At 41.1% G+C, this 22,763-nt stretch overlaps 2 protein-coding genes across 2 annotated transcripts; both read left to right on the forward strand.

The window, feature by feature from the left end:
* The first annotated feature begins 1,116 nt into the window (after nt 1–1,116).
* On the forward strand, nt 1,117–17,463 carry slc17a7a (solute carrier family 17 member 7a). Its single transcript, XM_074697004.1, has 13 exons — nt 1,117–1,256; nt 8,495–8,747; nt 9,537–9,655; nt 9,874–9,988; nt 10,087–10,174; nt 10,331–10,417; nt 10,613–10,755; nt 10,848–10,997; nt 11,191–11,323; nt 13,875–13,985; nt 14,131–14,258; nt 14,358–14,427; nt 14,507–17,463. Exons 1-13 carry the CDS (start codon nt 1,195–1,197, stop codon nt 14,800–14,802), a joined length of 1,755 nt encoding a protein of 584 aa, XP_074553105.1. The 5' UTR covers nt 1,117–1,194; the 3' UTR covers nt 14,803–17,463.
* A 917-nt stretch (nt 17,464–18,380) lies between these two features.
* Nucleotides 18,381–22,605, forward strand: LOC141809809 (GTPase KRas). The gene is made up of 5 exons (XM_074697005.1): nt 18,381–18,716; nt 18,960–19,072; nt 20,247–20,425; nt 20,599–20,758; nt 20,880–22,605. Exons 2-5 carry the CDS (start codon nt 18,962–18,964, stop codon nt 20,991–20,993), a joined length of 564 nt encoding a protein of 187 aa, XP_074553106.1. The 5' UTR covers nt 18,381–18,716; nt 18,960–18,961; the 3' UTR covers nt 20,994–22,605.
* The last annotated feature ends 158 nt before the right edge of the window (nt 22,606–22,763 follow it).

Genomic DNA, 22,763 nt, shown 5'->3' on the forward strand with positions numbered 1-22,763 from the left:
GATTTCAATAAACCTCTAGATGGCAGCAAACTGATGGGATGTGCTTTAATTGTGATTTACACATTACCACAGAAAGCTGACACTCACCTCACCTTGGAATAACAAACTTTCATAGAAGTGTTATTATTTGATTGATACTTAGAGACCGTGAAGTTTATAGAGAAGTCAATATTTTAGTTCTTGGTTGATAAATGTTTAAAGATTGAAGGGACGGGTTGATTTAAAGAGAAATCAATTTATTACATTTCATAGAGCAGAGCTGATTAAATTTCCTTTGCTTTATTTAACTATTTATTTTTCTTCCCATTTTTCATTATTCTGTTTTTTAAATCACTCTGTTTTGATTTAACTTGTTGTACACATATTTAGCTACCTAAAACTTGAACTCTGAATAGAAATCGAATTAAAATAAATAAATACATTTGCTTTGAGGTCACATAAATGTTTGTTTTTGGGGGAGTTATACTAATTCATTGCAAAATCACCTTACTAAAACTCTGCTTTATGATGAAACAACCAATAGAATATAATTGAAAAGAGAGTTAAGGGCCACTGAAATTTTTTTTGTAGTTAAGGTTGGTAGTTTGACTTAATTTCTAAGAATCATCACTTGTTACACCTACAGAGAAACTGATCTCATTACCATTTCTGTAAAGTTTATTGTTAAATTTACAATATAGATGTACTGATAGTTTGACTGTAAAAGGTAAAGCTCTGCACGCTATGAGATATACCTCTTTAGCCACAGGGGGCACCAAATTAATCATAACCCAAAAGTTCCTCACCAAAGCCTTTAGATAAAAAGAAAAACATTGTTAAAATAGGACAGGGTGGCTGACAATAAACAAAAATTGACCTGCCCTTGTATCCAGAACAGAAAAGTCATTTGTATGATCTGTGTAATCTGGCTCAGACCGCCTGGGTTTCACTGCCTCTGTCAGTAAATGTTGTAATAATAATTTTACAAAAGGTTTGCACATAACTTGCCAGTAATTTCAATCATGCAGTGAAATCCATCCGTTCCAAACAGAGATGAACGTAATCCGTATAAGTAAATGGGAAAGGCCTGCACTTCCTGTGGCCTGTCTGTGCGCGCGACAGAGCGAACAGAGGGGGAGAGGGAGGCGCGCGCTCGGGCAGGACGGTAGGGCGCGCGGGACATAAGCACACCGGCCGGGTCAAGAAACTGCAAGGATGGAGATCCGACCAGACAGGTTTAAGGCGTCGGCGGCCAAAACTCTGGGGAAAATTAACAGGTACAGCTTTTTCAAATATCCACCACTGTGCTCCTGACTTTTTCCTGATTCACGCGTTTCCAGAGGATAGTTTCTGATGTAAGGGGCAGAAACGTTCATTCTGGTATGGAGTCCCATCTGCCGTCCTTACTTTTACTATCAAATCCAGAAAAAGTTTTCTAATTATTGATTTTTTTCTTTTATCTTTAAGTGCATGTTGAGTTTGTGCCGCAAACATAATGGAGGAAGCAATAAAGGTGCAGCTTTGCGCATCGTTCATAAAGATGAATGAAATGACAGAAGTGCTTTAAAAAGCTTATTTCATTCGTCTTGAGTGTGTTTTAGAGAACAATAGCACGGAATACCACAGTTAGAGCCCAGTATGAACATTTATAATCCGAAAGTGAAAAGTGCATAGAGTGCGTGTGCACTAAAGAGAGGTTTTGGTTTGATGCTTTCTTGCGTAAACGTCTTTTTTTAGATTAATAAAAGATACTTTGGCTGATGCTTGAAAGAGTTGGCCCGGCTCAAAGTGGATTCACAGCATTGATGTTTGAGACGAGGAGAAAGTGTGGTTACATAATGGATCCGTGCGTTATTGGCACGGCCTGGCTGAGTGAGAGCGCGGAGCAGATTCAACCAAAGTCGAAAGTATGTATCCATGTATCCATGTATCCATGTATCCATCCATCCATTCATCCATCCATTCATCCATCTATCCATCCATCCCTTTAACTTTTGAGGGTTTTTTTGTTTTTAATGGAGAAGATACTTGAAACAGATTAATCATTAAATGTGACAAAAATATCAGCACACTGTGACTATGGTTTCATATTACAGGTTTGATACTATATGTGTACCTGATATAAACCTAAAAATGATAAACGGGATGGCATGATCCTCCATACTTAACATCTGTATGAAGTTATTTTTCCTTTGACTGATGAAGCAACTCTTGGATATCCGTTAATCCTTTCAGTTAAAAGACAAACATTTAGTTCTCTGGCTTTTAGCTCTCAGATTTCCTTCTATCAATTTCCTGTCTAATGTGGGAAAAGATTGAACAGAAAAAAAGGTTTTTATTTTATTGGGAAATAATCAAAGTAAATAAAAGAAATCTGTAAATATTACCTAGAGTCTGCAGCCGAACCTTTTTGGTTTTCTAAGGTTTTGATGTATCTAAATTAATTATCAGTGAAAAGTTGCAGCAGAGCTTGGTGTGTTGGCAATATTTCAGTAGAAAAGGAGAGATTAAAGACACTGATAGAACCTCATGCAATAACCATCGCTTTAAGCTTTACTCTCTCAGGATTTGAGGTAGCAACCAAACGTATAAATCCCGTCCTGAAATAGCCTGTTTTTCAGTCCAGCTGTCGAGCCACGCAAATCCCTAAACTCTCCCCTCCCACTCTCTCCATCCCGGCCCATGTCACTTCCTCCAGCCGCTCCCTCCTCCTCCTCCTCCTCCTCCATCCTGCCTCCATCCTCTCATCCATCCATCCATTGAGATACCAGTGCAGACAAGTGTCAGCCTATCAAGGTCTCCCAGATTAACAGACATGCAAATCTCAGGCTTTTTCTCTCTTGCTGGTCGTGTGCCATGCGTGTGCACAGACACGGCTGATTCTGTGATGTTTAAGATCCAGATGGGTTTTAGTGGGCGTTTCCTCGGCTAAGCCCCTGAACTCTGGTTGCATGTTCTCACAGTGTAAAGCATGATCTGCAAGAAAAGGTGAGATTTTTTATGAAAACACCACATCTTGAGCCCGGGACCACCCTGCACCGTGAGTAGTTGCTTGTGTGCAATCTCACCACCTCACAGACAAAATCCCTCCTGATGAAAGCAGCCAGAAGTTCATCTATTATTTAAACGTTTTCTCCATCAGAATGCATCTCCTGTTTCTATATTAAACTCCACTAGGTAAGCATAAGCCCCGGCACTGTAAGGTCAAGTGCACACTCGACTCTCACTTTTCCAACTTTAACATTTAACAATAAACATCATCTATTCCTCTCCTTAAACCAAGGAACTCCTCCACTGCCTTTCATCTAATATAATCACACCACAGCTGTCTCCTTATCACCTTTATGACTGCTTTTAAAAGTAATGTGCTGGAAAGTGTTCCCAATCAAACATTCACATGAGGTTCAGAGAGGATGGACCTCATCTTTATGCGATTCTTAGTTTTGCAACTGCTGCAGAACCTTCTTCAAAATATTAAATTGCATATGTTTCCCCGTTAATTTGAAAATAACTGCCAGGTGTTGTATAATATATGTCACTACTCTGGGCATGAATTCTTAAACGCTCTCAGGGGCGGAGCAGCTTTGCTTACTTGGCTTCATTTCTCTGTCCATGTGCACAATCAGAGGGGTTTCCTTGGGTATATTTTTGGAAAGCTGAATCTTTGCAGTCGATGAGAGAAAGAGTAGTTTTCAGATGAAATGGAAAAATAACAGCTCTCACATGGCTACCTCACATGAGCTCAGGGGTCGTGATGATTACAGTATAAACATTGTGATCATGGCAGGGATAACATAGAGGTGCTGGACTGGATGTGAAGCGTAAAGATGGCTAATCTGCAGGCAGCCATTGGAGTTGATGCGTAAAAACATCACTCATGAATCCAGGAGCTGACAGTGGTAGAGAGGCTGTGTGGAAAATACACAAAAGGCCATGTTTGTAAAACTGTTTGATTACTTCAATTTTTTTCCCATGAATTGTAGAGTTTGAGACAAATGAAAGAATTTTATTTACAGCTAATGAAGATCAGGAGCCAGCTCATTGTTACTGATATAAAGAATAAAAAGAAGTGTGCGTGTGTTTATAATGGAGTTAAGGGAGTAGTATGCTAAGTGACTGTGAAGGTCACACAAGTGGATGTTTGAACATTGTGGCAGAGTGTGTGTGTCTCTGTTTGTGTGTGTCTACAGGAGAGAGAAAAAAACAGTGTGACAGGATGGGGAGGAGGGTGTCTCCCTGGGTGACACAGTCCCACCGAGACCCAATCTGTTCTCTTCAGGGAGAGTGAACTGCTCGTAGAGGAAGGGGGGGAGACACCACTATCCAAATTACAAACTAGGTGCTGAAACTCCATTTCAGAAATTAAAATCCCACTTCAGTCTGCTGCACAAATTTCCAAACAACTGAGCGACAATTACAGAGTGGTGGTTTCTGCGCTGACATGAGGAAAGAAAAGCTCAGGGGTTTACTTGAAGCACAATGAAGGATAAATCCAGCACACATGTGGACAAATAACCAGCAGGGCGCCTGGTGTTATATAATAATTTACTGTCAAACCTCCATGGCTGTCTCCCTCACTCAGTCTCTATCATCCTCTTATGAGAGGATTACACAGAGCGCTCTGTGAATTGGTGAATTTAATATACAGGGTAACAAAGGTCCCAGGTCGCCAACCAGCACGTGCCAGGCGCTGCGTTATCTGAGATGTTGGAGGGAAAATTACTTCAAGACAAAACAAACAACATTCAATTTCTGACCATTTAGCCGTGTGAGGGGTTAAATGTCCTGTCAGTTGATGAAAAAAATGGAAAAAAATATTTTCAAGTGAAATACATAGACAGTATAAAACATGGATGCAGGCTCCGCGACATCCTCGGTCTGTCAATCCGCGGACGCAGCCACATTCATTAGTACGCCGGCTGTAAGTTTCATTTCAAACAGCTACAGGGGGCTTGTCAGTCACGTGACCTGAGCTGTGTCTCTGATTGGACAATCAAACGTCTTTCTGCAGCCAACCTCAAGCGGGCTCTCGATGAACAGCAACTTTTAGCACTTCCTCATGAACTTCATTCTTACTAACAGGATGTTGCCCCTTGGTGAGCTATGATCAAATACACCCAGAAATAGAAAACTAGTAACTGTGTAGACTGTGGGCTAAAATCAAAGACAAGGTCTTACATTCAGTAAGAATTGTCTTTTAAGACCTAAAATGAGCTAAATTCAATTAAAAGTCCCAAAAATGTCTTATTTCAAGATATTTGAGACAAAAGTGTTGCCTATAATTCTTGTAAAGAGTGAAAAAATGTGCCAGTGGGTTAAAGAAATAGGTATATTACTTGTTTAGTTTCCTGTTTTAAGTCTTTGACTTTGGAACAAGAACCTGGAGGATGCACATAAGTGCTCAGCTATATTCAGTGGTTTTGATTGGTCAATCAATACAGCATGTGATCATCATCTTACTCAGGGAAAATCCCAGAAAAAAAAAAAACAGTATTATATTATTAGTTTTTCATCTAGATGAGAATTTTTTTTTGCATTTAAGGGTGAAAAATGTATTTACAAGCTGAGAATCAGTAAGAATTTACTAAAACTTTACATTTTGTTCCATACTTGAATTTATTCATCCACTTATATTAAAGTTAGCTTAGTCTAATTTTTTCTTGAATCTAAGGTTTGGTGTTTTTTGTTGGAGTTGTGTCCTGAAAGGTTTTATGTTGCAGGTTGAACTTTGCGTCTCGTGCTCAGGTGAGAAGCTCGGCTCTGATCTCAGTTTGAGGTGTGAGTGTCACTGAGTCTCCGCTGAGCCTGTAAATGTTGTAATTATGATATTTCAGAGAGCCCGAGGTCATGGCTCTCCTGCCTGCCCGCGCTCTCTCGCTCATTAATCGTTTGCCAGCTGAGACCAATCAGGTGGGAGGAAGCTCTGGAAGCTGTGAGCCTCACGCGAAGGGTAACGTCCTGGGACAAAGCGGTGGCTGTGTGTGTCATACTTGTACTGACTGACACATAAACACACCACAAAACTCTCATCTCGAATTACTGCTTCAGTTTGGTGACTAAAAGTAAACCACAACATCAAAATGAGACAGGGAGACCCTGAGCTATTCTGAGACAAACGCTCACACATGTGGGTCAGGTTGCCCTTCAGTGGGCAGCATCTGTAGTTAACAGTAATTTCTGCTGTGGGCTAGCCTCGTTAGCTGGTAGCGTATGTGAAGGTGTCAGGCTGCAATCTGTTGTGAGTTTTAATGAGGATCCTCATGCACCCTGCACTCACGGTGAAGTCAGATACAGATTCCTCTCAGAGGGAATGTCAGCACATTTGTTTCATACAGACAGAAAACAATGCACACACTGTGTGTCGCATCAGTTTTCGTGATCAGATGTTTTTTTTAAAGAACAGACTTTGGAGCTGCTTCCTTCCTTTTTCTGCACTGTGGTGCACTCACTGCATGTCTGGAGGCCAGTGTACTTTCTATTAAATATGGATCATGTTCCTGGATGTGCTGCAGCTAAAACAGTAACAACAGAGGCTCAGACAGTCAATTCTTTAACACCACACTCTCAGCAAAACTGGTTAATTCTGTGAAAACGTAAAACCTTTTCAAATAAATCCACAGAAATGTTTTCTTTCTTTTTTTAAACCATTAAACCTTTAGAAACCAACCTGATCTGAATCAAATACACAGAAAAAAGCGCTGACATAAACTCAGGGAGAGTGTCGTGATGGAAGGAGAGGCCTCCAGAGCCACGCCCTGCACGAGTCTTCCCTCCCATATTCATTTCCGGAAGTAAATCATTTTTGTAATCCTAATCTGAATGTTGTGACAGATTAAGAGGGAGAGTCAGAGAGCATGAGAGAGAGGATGCAGCCGCTGTAATCTCTGATAAATTCTAAAATGTTGCTTAACAAAGTATTACTTTACTGTTGTCGTATGTGTTTAACTTTGCATTAAAAAATATTGAACAAGGATTCAAAGCACAATTTAAGGATATAAAACCTGGTTGTCTTTTATCTGTTCTGTATACTGGGATGTGTGTGGACAGAGATTATGCAGATTCTACTTTGTATGAAATGGGGGAGGGAGAGAAATCCATGTTCACATTATAGAAACAGAGGGTATAGATGCAGAGGCAGACATGCAGGCGAGCAGATAGATAGATACTGACAGAATATGGTGTAAAAGCTAAAGTGAATAATTCATCCCACCCAAAAACACTTAAATAATTAAGCAGTGTCAGAGTCTGACTTGTCTTGTGTTAGCGTGCGTGAATAAGTTATCTCTGAGCTCTAGTGTGCTGAGAGCCCACCACCCAGGAGAGGCAGAGTGTGTTGAATGCTTGCTCAGAGAAGAGAGCAGCATTCAGGGCTGTAAACCTTTGATTTCTGGACTTAGAGAAGTCATATCTCTCTTTGAGGAAGCAGACGTGAAAGAAATCCCTGTCATGATTGGGCTTTTTTACGTTGAACACCAAGAGTGTTCAGAGGATGTGTGTCTGCATTACCCTGAGAATAAAATGTGTCTGCAGAGAGTGTGCACTGCCTGCCATATGCATGCTGTTCGTGTGTGTGTGTGACAGAGAGAGGGTGTGTGTTGTTAAGAGTACGGAGGTTATGATACACAGATGGCTGCTCTCCTCACTTCTCTGTTTGACTCCTGAGGAAAAGAGAAGCATTAGTCATTTTACAGGAACAGACTTGGAAAAAGTGAGTAACAGCCTGGAGAATAAAGAATCAGACAAAATGATCGTTAATTAAAAGATTTTAAAAGGAGCGCAGGGTCCAACAATAAAACATAAAGAGAATGGATGCTTTTGAGAAACAATACTTTAAATACTGACAACTGTCATTTGTTACATTCTTTAGATCAAGAATTTGTGTCTATGTGTAGTTATTAAAATAAATGTAGACACTTGAACCAGCCAACATGGCATTGTGAAGAAGTGGACGCCATGGAAATGTGCTCCTCTACTAGTGACAGCTGCTTCCACCCGCTGAGACACACTTAGTCAGACACGACCCCAACATGGAGCATGTGGTCTGCATGGCCATACTAGGTGTGTGTGTGTGTGTGCACACGCAAAAAAAGAAAGTACATGAAAAGGAGACAATTTTAAAGTCTATACAGGAAAAAAAATGCATCCAGGAAAAACTTTATTATTGATGCTATAGGCCTAATATGTAATGTTTAACCCACTAAAATATCAAATCTCCAATCAAAAGCTTAAAAAAGTAAACTTCTGCCCACAGAGATACCCAGGCAGTTGTGTTGTATTCATCGCTGCAGATAATGTAAAAAGAGGGTTACCTTTTTTGCGTTTGCCTTTTGTAGACCTGTAGTCAAAAATCAGCTAAAAACAAAGGATCCAGAGCCTCAAGCTGACACCAATAAAGAACTCAGACCTCTGTGCGCTCTAATCTTCTAAACTGTAGCAGAGGCTTTCCTCTAAAGCAACAATGATTACCTCCAGTGTCCCTGAAAGTCTCAGGACCTCCGTCTCTGCCTCCTTTCAGGCTGATCGAGAAACGACAGGCCAATGGAGAAACCATCGAGTTATCAGCCGAGGGCCGCCCCGAGCTGGTGGAGGAGAAGGAGCTGCCGGTGGTGGACTGCACCTGCTTTGGCCTGCCGAGGCGCTACATCATCGCCATCCTGTCTGGCCTGGGGTTCTGCATCTCCTTCGGCATCAGGTGCAACCTAGGCGTGGCCATCGTGAGCATGGTGAACGACCACACTGTGTACAGAGGCAACAAGGAAGTACTGGTGGTGAGTAACAAAAGCTGATAGCATCACATATATGATTAAAATTCTTATAAATGGTTCAGAGTAAGCTTATATTCTTTTTTTTACCTCCACCAAGGAGGTTATGCTTTTTGGAGAGTTTGTCTGTGTGTCTGTGAACAACATAACTCAAAAACTAACAAATGGATCTTCATGAAATTTTCAGTTAATGTTCAAAACAGGATAAGGAAGAAGTGATTAAATTTTAAACGTAATCCGGATTACCGTCTGGATCCAGGATTTTTTTAAAGGATTCTTTATCATTATGACATAGGGCTGTTTTCACCATATGTGTATATAACTCCACCATAAATGGTCGTACTGCTTTGCAAAACAATACAAGACAAGGTCACCATAATTTCTGACAGATGTTAAAGTACCATTCAGACTCTGGCAATATTCTGGATACTAAGATCCAGAATATGAAGTATGTACTGGGTCATCATAATTTTCAACACTGTCAGGAAACAAATTATCGTACAAACCTGCAACTAACGGCAAATTGTAGCAGACAGTCTGCTGAAAGGGAGTATAACATTAAAGTCGGACGAAAGTGTTGGTGACAAGCAGCATTTTTGGCCAGCTTTGTGTTAAAACGTCTTCTAACCTTTTCTTTGTACCTACAAATATGCCAAATCCGCACGTCAAACTGAAACCAGAATTATTTTTGTATCCAACTGGTATTATGTTTGGTAGGGCACACATTAAGTTCCGCCTTCTGAAAAATAAACAGTGACTCTCTGGATATTCTCCTACGTTCTGTCCTCTCTGCAGGCTGCACAGTTCACCTGGGACCCAGAGACGGTGGGGATGATCCACGGCTCCTTCTTTTGGGGCTACATCGTCACACAGATCCCGGGTGGCTTTATATGTCAAAAATTTGCAGCCAACAGGTGAATGTTATACAATTTCTATATTCTCCTTAAATAAAGGCCTTGCTAGAAACTTTAAGTCATGCTCGTATTCCTTTCTTAAGCATGGAGCCACATCTTCCCACTCAAATATTCTGAAAACAAAAAAAGTCGTTATCAGATTTTACACATCAAGCAACTCCAGTCACGAAAAACCATGACCATGACTCTCCATTCTGCCCTTTGTTTTTGTGTCAAAGAGTGTTTGGCTTTGCCATCGTGGCCACATCCACCCTCAACATGCTGATTCCATCTGCTGCTCGCTGCCATTACAGCTGTGTCATCCTGGTCAGGATATGCCAGGGCCTTGTTGAGGTACAGTATGTGTCCGTATGCACATGTGGCTGCAGACATCTGCTTCACGCATACATTACTTCTTTTTTTTTTTACCCTGACTATTTTGTGTCTTTTAGGGTGTATCGTACCCAGCCTGCCACGGGATCTGGGCCAAATGGGCACCTCCTCTGGAGAGAAGTCGATTAGCCACAACAGCCTTTTGTGGTAAAGTTTCACATTTCCCAAAAACTCAATATGAGCAGATATCATCTCCTGGTGAAGTTCTGTTTGTGTCAGCATGGAAAAATGTTTTTTTTGGGGGGAGACATATTAATGCAGTTTATTCACAATTGTTCACTCTCATGTTTGACACCGTCTTAGGATCCTATGCTGGGGCAGTGGTGGCCATGCCTCTAGCTGGGATACTGGTGCAATACACTGGGTGGCCTTCAGTATTCTATGTCTATGGTTAGTATCTCTATTATCATAGCACAAGTTAGAACAACTAACAAGCAAATAATTTAAAATCAACGCACAAGTATTTTCTTTTCCCAAAAAATTAAGTGTAAATGTCTGAGTGGGAAGTTTTGGCCTTTTTCTCAAAGACTGAAAGATATTAAATGTAAAGTTTTCTCAACCCCTGTCCATCTCCTCCTCTCCCAGGCAGTTTTGGGATATTCTGGTACATGTTTTGGATCCTGGTGTCTTATGAGAGTCCTGCAGCCCACCCTACAATCACACCTGAGGAGAGGAAGTACATTGAAGATGCAATCGGAGAATCTGCGGCATTCATGAATCCTCTCCAAGTATGTGCCTCGATTTTCTCTGTCACACAAATATAACTTGAATATAACATAATTTAAATATTGAGTAACTGTCTTGCTCTTTTTGGTTGCAGAAATTTAAAACCCCATGGAGACACTTCTTCACCTCCATGCCGGTCTATGCCATCATCGTAGCCAACTTCTGCAGGAGCTGGACCTTCTACCTGCTGCTCATCAGCCAGCCAGCCTACTTCGAGGAAGTCTTTGGATTTGAGATAAGCAAGGTGAGGTTTTATCTCCTCTGTCGCATCTTTTTTTAATTTAAAGTCAAGAGAATCAAAGTCTTTACAGTGCAGCATATTGTTTGAAACCAAGCAAAAGGTAGTTCAAAGTCATGTAATGAAAGAGCATTTCACATCTTGACACTTTGGTTCTCCTACTCACACTAAGACTCTCTCTGCTTTCCTCCTTTTTCAGGTGGGGATAGTGTCAGCTTTGCCTCACCTGGTCATGACAATCATCGTGCCTATTGGAGGCCAGTTGGCGGACTACTTGAGGACCCACAACCTGATGTCCACCACCAACGTGAGGAAGATGATGAACTGTGGCGGTGAGTCTGTTGAGCAGAAAAGAGTGATGGTTGGAGAACTAATGAAAAGACAAAAGGGAAAAAAATCAACTACTGTTTCTGGCAATTTCACATTCAGTGATACCTCTGTGCTTTAACTGCTACGTGAACAAACTCAATCAGGAGTCTCTAAACACAGCTGAGTAAAGCTCTATCTCAGGCAGCTGCTGCTGACTGACACACTCAGCAGGCTCTTCAGCTGATTTGCAGGGTGCTCTTCTCTGATTGGCTAGCCACGTGTTTGTCACTGTGCACCAATCACATCAAAAGACTTCTCTGTCGGCGGCACCTGCAAATGTCATCAACCTGGGGGACCCACCTTTTACACGTATACACAAACACTTCCAAAAGACTCACATGACAAGGGACGCAGCAGCTCTTTAGGCAGACCCTCACACAAAAATATGTGTCTTCAAACTTATTGTATATTGCCACTACTCAATATATTTTTTTGTGACATGTGCTGCTGACCTGTTTGCCAGGTCACTGTTGTGAAAGAGATGTTGATCTCACTGGTTATTTTTTAAAAATCTGGTTAAAAAATAAAGGTTAAATAAAAATTGCAGATCTTAAAAAGTTGATATTGTATCATAACCCCAGACATTATAAATCAAGGCTTCGCCCCTTAAGAGCGATCACTAGTGGATTTATACCTTCCACATGTGTAGTGCTGAAAATTTCTTTCGCATTGCTGTGCCTCTAACCTGAACTCTAGGGTTACAATACGCAACAAGTGTTCTAAGTCATGTTATAGGCTTCACCCACTCTGAGTAACTGGGATTGGAACAGAATTAGGTACTTTTATTGGTACCAACCAAATTCTGTCAACAGTACCAGGTATCAATTTACATAAAATCAAAAGGTACCATGTTTAGGTACCTAAATGCATCCTTGTGACTGGGAGGGAGTGGAAGAGTAGTCGATTTTCCATGCTGGACATGAACACAGCATTACAAGGTTATATATTAAGGAATAAAAATGTTAAATTGAATACATTTTATTATTTAACAAATTAATATTTTTTTTGCCACATAAACACAAAAAGGTACCGAAAGTTGGTATCGTTGAGTACTGATACCGTTTGCCTGGCATTGGTACCGCATCATTTCAAATGTGAAAGGTACCCATCCCTAGAGTTAACACAGTTGGATTAAGGGCAAAACCAGTGTGGTCATCACACCTGAGGTCATTAGCTTTATACAAGTATTTAACATCAACACCAGCAAACAAACCCAAATGCTGTGACCTGCCCAATTGCCACCCAACTCTCGCTCCAGCTCCAAGATGGAGGAAACTCCAGCATTTCACTGCCCCTGGAAACAGCCCAGGTGGTGCTGGCCAAGCTGACATGATCCATGCCTTGCACAGGCCATGATGGTCTGAAAGGTGGAGGCAGCCCATGGTGGACTGTAGGACTAGAAGGTGTGATTAAGTCAATTCTTCATGTTGGAGTCCTCTTAAGATAAGGTGAAGGAAGAATGAGGTCAGCTCCTGGGTCACGCAGGTATCATTTATCAATTGTATGGACCTAAGACCTAAGAGAGGTCACTGTGCGTTTACAGTGTAGCAAAAGAAATCTTCAGGACTGCGCATGTGCAAGGGATGAATCTAATAGGGATAGCTCTCAATTAGTGAAGCCTAAAGGTAGAGTCTCCAGGATTGTCTCCAGGATTTTCCTAAAAAAAATAAAGTCAACTTTTACAGGAATAATCCTGCGAAATCATCATTTTTTCTAAGCCTCTATCCATGTTAATCAGTGTCAGTGTCTGCCTCAACCCCCTCTCCTGCCTGTATGTTGATGATTGGGACGTCTTTGGGTGGGGAGTAGGCGTGGTTACATCAGTCAATCACAGAGCGCCCAAAGTGCAAGTGAGTTTTCATGTTGATGATGGTGAGTGAAAGCTAATCAGGGCAGCTACAATAGTGGATGTAGCATAGAGGCAGAATGACACAACCAAAGTAAAACAAAACCCCAGACAAATAAAACTTTTTCCCAAACTTCATGAAGCTTATCTCGACTTTCACTCAGCAGTACAGGGCAAAGAGCAACCTGAGTTGGTACGCGTCAAATACCCATGATTAGCTTGGGCTAACATGCCAGGTCCGGTGCATGGCTCTCTGGTCTCATCCTCGAGATGCGATGCTGCAGGTGGTTGCTGGACTAGTGAGTGTGTTCACGTAATCACGGTCTGAGGCAGTGGGTGTGTGCTGCTGCTGGCACTGAGCCAAGGAGGAGGAGCTCAGTTTGAATGTTGTGTTTACTAACTGATACTTCTGCATCTGTATTTTTATATGAAAGACAGGCATCTCAAAAAATAAGATATTTTAAAGGTTTTCTGAAATTCAACAAATGTTTGCATCTTTTTCTGAACATGTTTCAGTGCGTTTAAAATGCTGCAAACAGATTCGTATTTTAGAACTACATAAAAGCTAAATCAGAGTTTGTTAAAGTACATCCCCAGAAAAGATCTCATAGGGACAGTTTCTCTCACTGACATTATTTTCATGGTTTATTTTCCTGGGCGTGTTTCAGGTTTCGGGATGGAGGCCACGCTCCTTTTGGTGGTAGGATATTCTCACACTAAAGGTGTCGCCATTTCTTTCTTGGTGCTGGCTGTGGGTTTCAGTGGATTTGCAATCTCAGGTGAGCGAAGTAGAAGAAGAAATCAGCCTGATGAGTAAAATAGAATACCTCTGGAATATTCCCCCCCAAATGAATTTTCAGGTATCCAATCCCCTGCCTAAAAAAAACAAAGGTAGTTTTGGGCTGATTTTGTTCTTTCACACAGGGTTTAACGTCAATCACTTAGACATCGCCCCTCGATACGCCAGCATACTGATGGGCATCTCAAACGGAGTAGGAACATTATCTGGGATGGTTTGTCCTCTTATAGTGGGAGCCATGACCAAACACAAGGTAAAACACATTCACCTGTTCAAAAACAGAACATAACTTCTTAAATGTCTGTACAAAAGTTTGAGGTAAATTGATGAATGACTTCTGTCTGCATTTCAGACACGGGAGGAGTGGCAGGGCGTCTTTCTCATAGCTTCTGTGGTTCATTACGGAGGAGTGATCTTCTACGGTAAGCTCTGACCTGGAGTCATGTTTTAGAGGAGAGTGCAGACCTCAGTCTAAACACCGATTGTGTTTTCCCCTGTCAGGACTCTTTGCATCAGGAGAGAAGCAGCCGTGGGCCGACATAGAAGACACCAGCGAGGAGAAGTGCGGCATCATCGGAGAGGATGAACTGGCCAATGAGACAGAGGAGCTCTACCGCGGAGGCGGGCAGTACGGAGCCATGAGCCAACAGCAGGGAGTGGGATCGAATGGAGGAGGAGGAGGGGGAGGAGGCGGTGCTGGATGGGTGTCGGACTGGGATAAGTCTGAGGAGTATGTTCAACCACCTGGATACAACTCCTACATGTACGGAGGAGAAAAGGAGAGGGAGCTAACATAGAGGAGTGAGGAGGAGCAAGTATAAAATGCCAAGATAAAGAAGAAAAGAAGAGTTCATTAGGGGAGGGAGCGTCTGCTGTACTGGGCGGACCTGCTGTGTGCTGTCTTAAAAACCTCACAGTGCACAGATCAGAAGTCTGGATCTGATTCATCCCATTCTGTGTGTGTGTGTGTGTGTGCGTGTGTGTGTGTGTGTGTGTGTGTGTGTGTGTGTGTGTGTGTGTGTGTGTGTGCACATGTGCATGTGTGTACAGAAGAACTTTATATACACTAACACAAACAGGATTCACTACAAAAACTAGATTTACACTTCCTTCTGTCGGCTCTTGAGCTCTGTTGTGATTGGTCAGGAGCTCAGTTTCCACAACATCATCACTGAGGAGAGTGTGTGTTCAGATGTGCGTGTGTGTGTGTGTGTCAGTACTTTTGCTTTTACAGCAGCGCTTACAGCCACGAGCACTTGTGCTGTATTTAAATTTTTATGTCTGATCCACAGCTTTGTCTTTTAATCAGCTCGTAGTCTTCACTGTTGAAACATCTGAAATACTGGTCATTATATGAATTAACTCTCACATTAAACGCACACATTTTCAGGTATTTACCTAGTTTTAGTTTCTTTTTTTGAGGCTCTAAAACAAGATTTAAAGTGCGTCGTTTAGAGTGTTTGCATGTTCTATTCAACATGTAAACTATTCATTTATAGAGGAGAAAAGTGCTGAGATTTTATATCGGTCAAATGGTAAGAGATACGATACAGTGCGTGTGTGTGTGTGTGTGTGTGTGTGTGTGTGTGTGTGTGATTGAATATATGCAGTAGTATCTGTATATACACACAGCTGCATGTGGTGTCTAGCTGGATCTCACCTGGGTTGGACCTAACTGGGTCACGTCCAGCTTGGCTCATGGGTCACATGAGTAATCATCTGATGTTGGTGACTCTGTATGTGTGTGCGTGTGTATGTGTGTGTGTGCGTGTGTGTGTGAGTGTGTCTCCCATTAGAGAGGTGGCCCAGAATGAAGAGGAGAGTTGCTTTTCGTTTCTCTGCTTAACCAGCGAAGAACAACAGTTCTCCCTGGCATCACAGTGCTCTGCGTCTGTTTCTGCCTCCTTCTTTGTCTCAGTGTCCCTCCCTCTGTCCTCCTCTGTGTTTGATCCTCTTTCCTCTCCTCCTTGTTGAAGCTGGTTCCACGTCTTCAGGACCCTTATGTGAGTCATGTTCAAGTTGGTGGGTCAGAGCTTATTGAGATGTCTGTATACGAGTGTGTGTGTGTGTGTGTGTGTGTGTGTGTGTTTTGTATGTGTGACAGTGAGTGTGTTGTTGTGTTGGGTGCAGGTGCTGAAACATTGTGCAGTGAGCATGCTTAATGAGCAGGGCCATCCCTCTCCCCCTTCACACACACACCTCATTTGACGCAGCACAGTCAGGTGTTCCTGCACGCTGATCAGAGAGCGGTGGTGGCTTGCTATTCATTATTTACATGGCTGTAGGTGTGAAACACACACATGGAGTGTTTTAAGGGGGGATCTTTTCGTAAATATCATCAGGGGGAGTGGCCAAAGGTTTTGTGACAGTCACATCACACCCTTCCTCTAACACCCTTTAAGTGCAGCACCCTCTGCGCTGATGCACCGACAGCTGGCAGAGCACAGAATCCAGATGTGCTTCTCCTGAGCGTGCTCTGACATCCTCATACAGGAGAGTCTGTCACAGTGTACGATCTGCACATTACAGCACAAAACACAGAGCCAGCATACTCGCGTATTAAATGTGCATGCACTCACACACACACAGTCACACACACACAGAAACACAGCTCCTTCTGCTTGGACTCCCTCTTCATGCCAACACACCGCACAGTAATGATCTGACGTTTAAATGTACATTTGCAGACGGCTCTTTTTCCGTTAAAGAAGCTATAAAACAAACACATTTCTATTTGTCTTGGGGACTTGAGCTTACTGTCTGAGTATTATGATCTGCTGGAATGTTTTTTGGTCAGATAAGGGTTTAATGTTAAAAATGTGTTGGGATTTTTTTTTTTCAGAAAGTGGTGAAGAAAATGTAACATTTTGTCTTGAGTGAAATGTTTAAAAGACTTGAATGATTCATCCTGTGAACAGTTTCATTTCATAAGTGTTGTATCAGTGTGTTTTTAATCTCTTTGTCTCAGTTAATGGCTGTTCCAGTGTTGTCCTCCTTCTTCTTGCTGGAAAGTTTGGCAGCAATCAGTGTAAAATAAAAAAAAAGAATTGATCATATTTAAACATGCAAAGTGTAGAAAATATTATATGTAAAAAAGATGTATATGTGAGATATCCTTGTGAATAATAAAATTCAAGCAATTTATAATGATGTCACTATTTCAGTCCAGTCATGTCATCTGGGTTTAACAGCCCAAGTATGATGATGATGCATTATAGTAGTGTAGTTTTTTTCTTTTTACATCATTACTGCACAATGTCACTTTTCTGTCTTTCTCTGTCTTTCTCTTGGGACAGATGGATGCAGGATTATCTCTGTGATTTTAGGCAAAGATTAGATAGGAGAGCAGATGCACTCAGTGGGATAGTGAGAGAGAAACATGGTCGTCACAGATAGGGGGAGTGAAGATGACTGAGTAGAGGGTGGGACATGTTTTCTGCTCTGTTTGTTTAAATTACAACTGTTTAAAACATATATTGGCATCAATAAAAGGGTAAACTTTTATTTCTTGTTACATTAAAAAAAAATAAAAAAAAATCTTAAATTATGACTTTTCAAGCTCCACCTCCCTTTCCCTGGGGCTTATGAGGTCCATGGTTGTTTAAACAAGTTTTATAATCAAAAATATAGAATTACTTCTATATCTAGGCTTTTAAATACTTCAGTTTAGTTTAAATAAATAAATAAATGTAAGTGCTATTTGTAAATATGCCACCGGAAGTTATGGTGTGAGGGTTTTCCCGATTTGCGCGATCTTGATCAATTTTATGCAGTATTGCAGTTCGAAACTCTAGCCGCTAGATGGCGGTCAACACACACATGACTGTCAGTTATGGCCAAAATGCAAAGTGCGATAAAATGTGAATTAAATGATACGACAAATAAATTCACCTTTTCGATACATTTCCACAGTTTGAGCTGTAAAAAGAGCGAAAAAAAAACATTTATCATTGGTCTGAGTGCGACATGTATAGATTTGTCTTGAGTTTTATTGGGCAGGAAAAAGCAAATGAACTCAATTTACTAACTAGTTTTCATTATGTATGACAATTGTACTTCCGCTTTCTTTCTCAAAATAAGAGTTCAAAGTTTTCATTGGTTGTCTTCGATAATAACTGCATCACTTGCCTCGAATTGTTACTCTTGAAATCGGATGAAAGATTCTCCTTGTAACTGCTTCTTTTAGGTGGAGTTAAAGGCACACTGGTCCCTGATGTGGATGTCTACTTTTCACCTCTGCTGTTGGGTGATTTTTTTAATAAGCCGCGCCCAAGTTGGTCTGCTCCCGTTTCTTATTGGATAGGTTTGCTAGAGTTGGGCGGGGTCAACACTCAAACCTGTGATATGATTGGGCCCCTCAGACGCTTATCTGTATGCTGCGGTTTAATTGGTTGTCTAGCGAGGGGATTAACGTGAAAACGCTCTACTTTCAATGAATCGCAATGGAGACTTAATAGGAACTGGCAGTATTTTTCTGTTTTTATTTATTCTTAACATTTACCTAGATTTTTGTAAATACTAGCAAACTTTTCCGTTCATTTTTAGAAACGTTTCTCACGTTGTAAAAACAGTTAACGCTTGGATATTAAAGTTTTTCCACAGGTGTTTGAATGAGGAAATCGTCCCGGGCTAACGTTATGTAGCATGCTAATCCCACAGATCCAGTCGTGAAGTCAGCTTTTATTTCATACTGTAACAAATCTAAAGGAAGGTACGTCTTTTTAATAGTTTCTACACATAAACATCAACATTTTCAGTCTTTCATTGGTAAATATGACGAACACTGTGCAGGAAGACTTAAGGGCTGTCTCCATAAATCTGGGTCAGTGTCTTCGCCATGTCAGCGAGGGGAGGAAGAAGCAGACTGTTACATGAACTGTTCAGACTTATTGTCTGTCACCTGGTTCTTAGTGGATGTTAACTCACGGCTCTCTGCTGGATGTAACATTGGCAGGTATGACCGAATACAAACTGGTGGTGGTTGGGGCAGGAGGCGTGGGAAAGAGCGCTCTCACCATCCAGCTCATCCAGAACCACTTCGTTGATGAATATGATCCAACCATCGAGGTGAGGGACAAACTATCACACAGGGTCCAAGAACTGTGTTATGTAGCTGAAAATTTCCTGTGAAAGTACAGTGAGAGAAGAAAAAGAGCCACTGCCCTGATAGTGGACTATGACACAGGATATGATGTTACTCTTCCTTAGAGACGTTGAATAACAGGCAGAGGAAAAGGGCTCCGCTCCCCTTTTGGCCTTAAATATTTAGTATGTTAGAAAGGGCCATAAGGTTGTATGCAAATATTGTTACATGCACGATTTCTCATGTGCACAGATATTTTAGTACACCATAACACCAAAACTTACAAACTTTAAATCTTAACAAGTACATTTAACAAAAAAAACTTGCAAACGATGGAATAGCAAAGTTTTCCTCACAAGTCAGAGTCCCATATTTAAAAAGTTATGATGCATTTGCAGAAATCATTATAAAGTAGACTAACCAATAACAGAGTTAAACAGGGGTATCCTTTTGGAGGCAAGGAGTCTAGCCTTTTTGGCCTTGTTTGAGGCTGTTTGTTAAAACCAAAATCTTTTGGCTGTGTTGCAACAGCTGCTTGTAGCATTCTTTATCAGTAAATGTAACATATTTACATTTGTTGGTACTAAAAAATGGGACTTACACAGCCTTTAAAGCATTAAAGGTCTTTCCTCTCACTACTCTAAATCCAAAGGGCAGTTTTCTGCATACAGGCATCATGCTACAAAGTAAATACTTAACAGCTGTCACTTGGAGAAATACATTTTAAGTTAAACATTACAATACAAACTAAGCCAATACCTGTTGTATCAGATATGCTTCAAGAAAACCTGCTAGATCCCCCTGAGAGTTTATTTGAACAAAGTTAAGCCTCTTTGAAAGCCACTAAAGCAAACAGCTCTCCCATAAGCCCTCATTAGTTTCAAATGAACCAGTTTAAATCAGCTCAGCAGCAAAATCTTGGCTGTAAATCTCTCCAGACATTGTAAGTTGAGTCAAGTTTAGTGCAGGTGGGAAAATAAACTTGGAGTTTCTTACTGTCAGTCTATTCAGCGATGTCGTGTTCCTACACGATGCAGCAGAGTCATCAGAAGAATACGGGAATTTAAGTGACGCAATCCACTGTCAGGTTTCTTGGCAGACGTTCTGCACATGCTGTTTTTCTGCTGCTTGTGTAATCATGCCGCTCCCTGGTTGCAGGACTCGTACAGAAAGCAGGTGGTGATCGATGGAGAGACCTGTCTGCTGGACATCCTTGACACTGCAGGTCAGGAGGAGTACAGCGCCATGAGGGACCAGTATATGAGGACAGGAGAGGGCTTCCTCTGTGTGTTTGCCATCAATAACACCAAGTCCTTTGAGGATGTTCACCTCTACAGGTACATGAAGTATCGAAGTCATCATGAGTAAACCAAGACAAACAGCAAATGTGGTTTACGCGTTTTCATGCTTCTCAAAGCAAGTTTCTGCTTTTGAATAATCTGAATCTATAATTTCAACTCAGAAGGCTCAGTTTCTTATATGCTGATGTTTGGGTTTGTTTCCTCCTCAGAGAGCAGATCAACAGGGTGAAGGACAGTGACAGTGTTCCCATGGTGCTGGTGGGGAATAAGAGCGACCTCAGCACTCGCACGGTGGAAACGCGACAGGCGCAGGAGCTGGCCCGAAGCTACGGCGTGCCATTTGTCGAGACGTCCGCCAAAACCAGACAGGTAGATACACGGAAAATAACGCCTGTATTTAGTTTGCTGCATTTAAATAAAACTTTAAACAATAAAAATTCTGTGCATGAACGTAGGTTTCAGATTTGTAATTTTCTGATATGTGTTGCAGGGCGTGGAGGAGGCTTTCTACTCACTAGTGCGGGAGATTAGAAGATACAAGGAGACCAACCGCAGCAACAAGAAGAGCAAGAAGAACACTCAGAGACGTTGTGTAATACTATAACAAACCACACACACTCACACGCTCAGACACTCACCGTGCAGCAGTTTCTCTTACAGCACTTGTTTCTTCTCCCACTCACACACTGCACCTCTCCATCCTCTGTTTTGTCGGAGACGTACAAAACAGAGAGGCAAAGACAAAAATCATATCTTCACTGCTGTCACAGATTCCCAAGATTTTCCGTTGTTACATCCACTGTGCAGCAGAGACTCTAACACTGGTAATTCAATGTTTTCTTTTGACACCTAAACTTGAAGCTGCAGGTTTTAGTTTTTTTTTTTTTGGATTTGACCTTAGAGCAAACTATTTTTGAGTCTGTATTAGATTTTTTTTAGTTTCTCAACAACACAAAAAAAATCTAATACAGACTCAAAAAAAATAATTCAGCATCATTTCTCCAGTCAGTGTTTTGTTTTTGTTCTCTCTCTTTTTTTTTTTTTACTGATGGTTCAACTCCAGTGTGAGGGTCTGAGGATCACTTTGGCACATTGCTGCTCTTTGCATTGTCAGATCAGTCGACCTGTTTAATCCAGATCTGTTACATTATTCTAGGACCAAACACATTTCATGAATTGTTTACTCTGTGGTTATTTGGTACATGTCTAACCTTTAAAATAGACAGTCAGACTGTAAGGATGCTTTTTTAACTCCTGTGGAAGGTGAATACTGTTATGTTTTCGTTTTTAAAAGTCTTCTTCCCTCATGTCTTTTTTTTCCCCCATATCTTTTTCTCTCCCGATGACCCTGAACACATCACCTAAAAGAACCTCAAACTTGTGTTCCAGACTCTTCGGTGCACTTTATTCTCTCCTCGTGTTTATTATAGACTAGTCAGTGCCATTTTAAAACTCTACCAAGAACTAGTTTTTGCCAGAGCTTTCAGACGCTGTGTCAAAAAGTCAGTTTGTTATCAGATTCTCAGCTGTTTGCTCCACGGTCACGCTTTGGTTTAAGTCCACTTTTTATCCACTTTTCATGCCAGTCCCAGTGTTGTTTGGGTCTTTTATTCCACACCATATACGTAGACTGAGTGGTAGTAAATTTAACATGTTAACCACACTGATGCTGAATACGTGGTTAGTTTTATATGAGGACATTCATTTTTTTATAGCAGAGTTTGATTTTCTTAGTCACTTGCTGTCAGACTTAACGTCATATTGTAAAAAAAAAAAAAAATCTATTTTTGTAGCATTAAACAACAGTCCCTTGTTTTACAAATGCTGGATAAAAGCTGGTAACAGTTTTTGTTGTTCAGTGAGTTCACTTCAGCTGCATCCTGCTAACAATCAATAAATCAATCCAGAAAAGATTTTATAAAACAAGCAGCATCTCATCTCGTTGTCTAACTATCAAAATCAGAAAACTGTAAAAGATGCAAAACTCAATCTGTTGTGTGATTTTTCAGGCATCCTGCTGTAACGAACAAGTAAATGTTTTCAGCTTTTACGACTCGTCTGTTTTGTTGATCTTTCCTCTGAAAAGGTCTCTGGAGGATATTCTGAAGAAACTCCCAAAACGCTGGGGTTTTCTCTGACACGCTATCTATGATGAGAATGTGGCGCATTGGGACCTGATCTATATGCAGTCACTTTCCATGTGAATATTCTTTAAAAAAAGGAAGACCAACAATTTTTAGTTTGTCCCTTCAAAGGTCAGTTTGTGTTTGTTTTCAGATCAGTGATGAGGAAGATATTTGTTGGAGGTTTGTCTGAACTTCCTCTCCTCATCTCTGGAAGTGAACTCACTTTTACTATTTGAATAATGATCGGA

The sequence above is a fragment of the Halichoeres trimaculatus genome, unplaced genomic scaffold, assembly GCF_033239565.1.
Source record: "Halichoeres trimaculatus isolate MK-OKI-2021-1 unplaced genomic scaffold, fHalTri1.1 fHalTri1_scaffold_20, whole genome shotgun sequence".
NCBI classification, from domain to species: domain Eukaryota; kingdom Metazoa; phylum Chordata; class Actinopteri; order Labriformes; family Labridae; genus Halichoeres; species Halichoeres trimaculatus.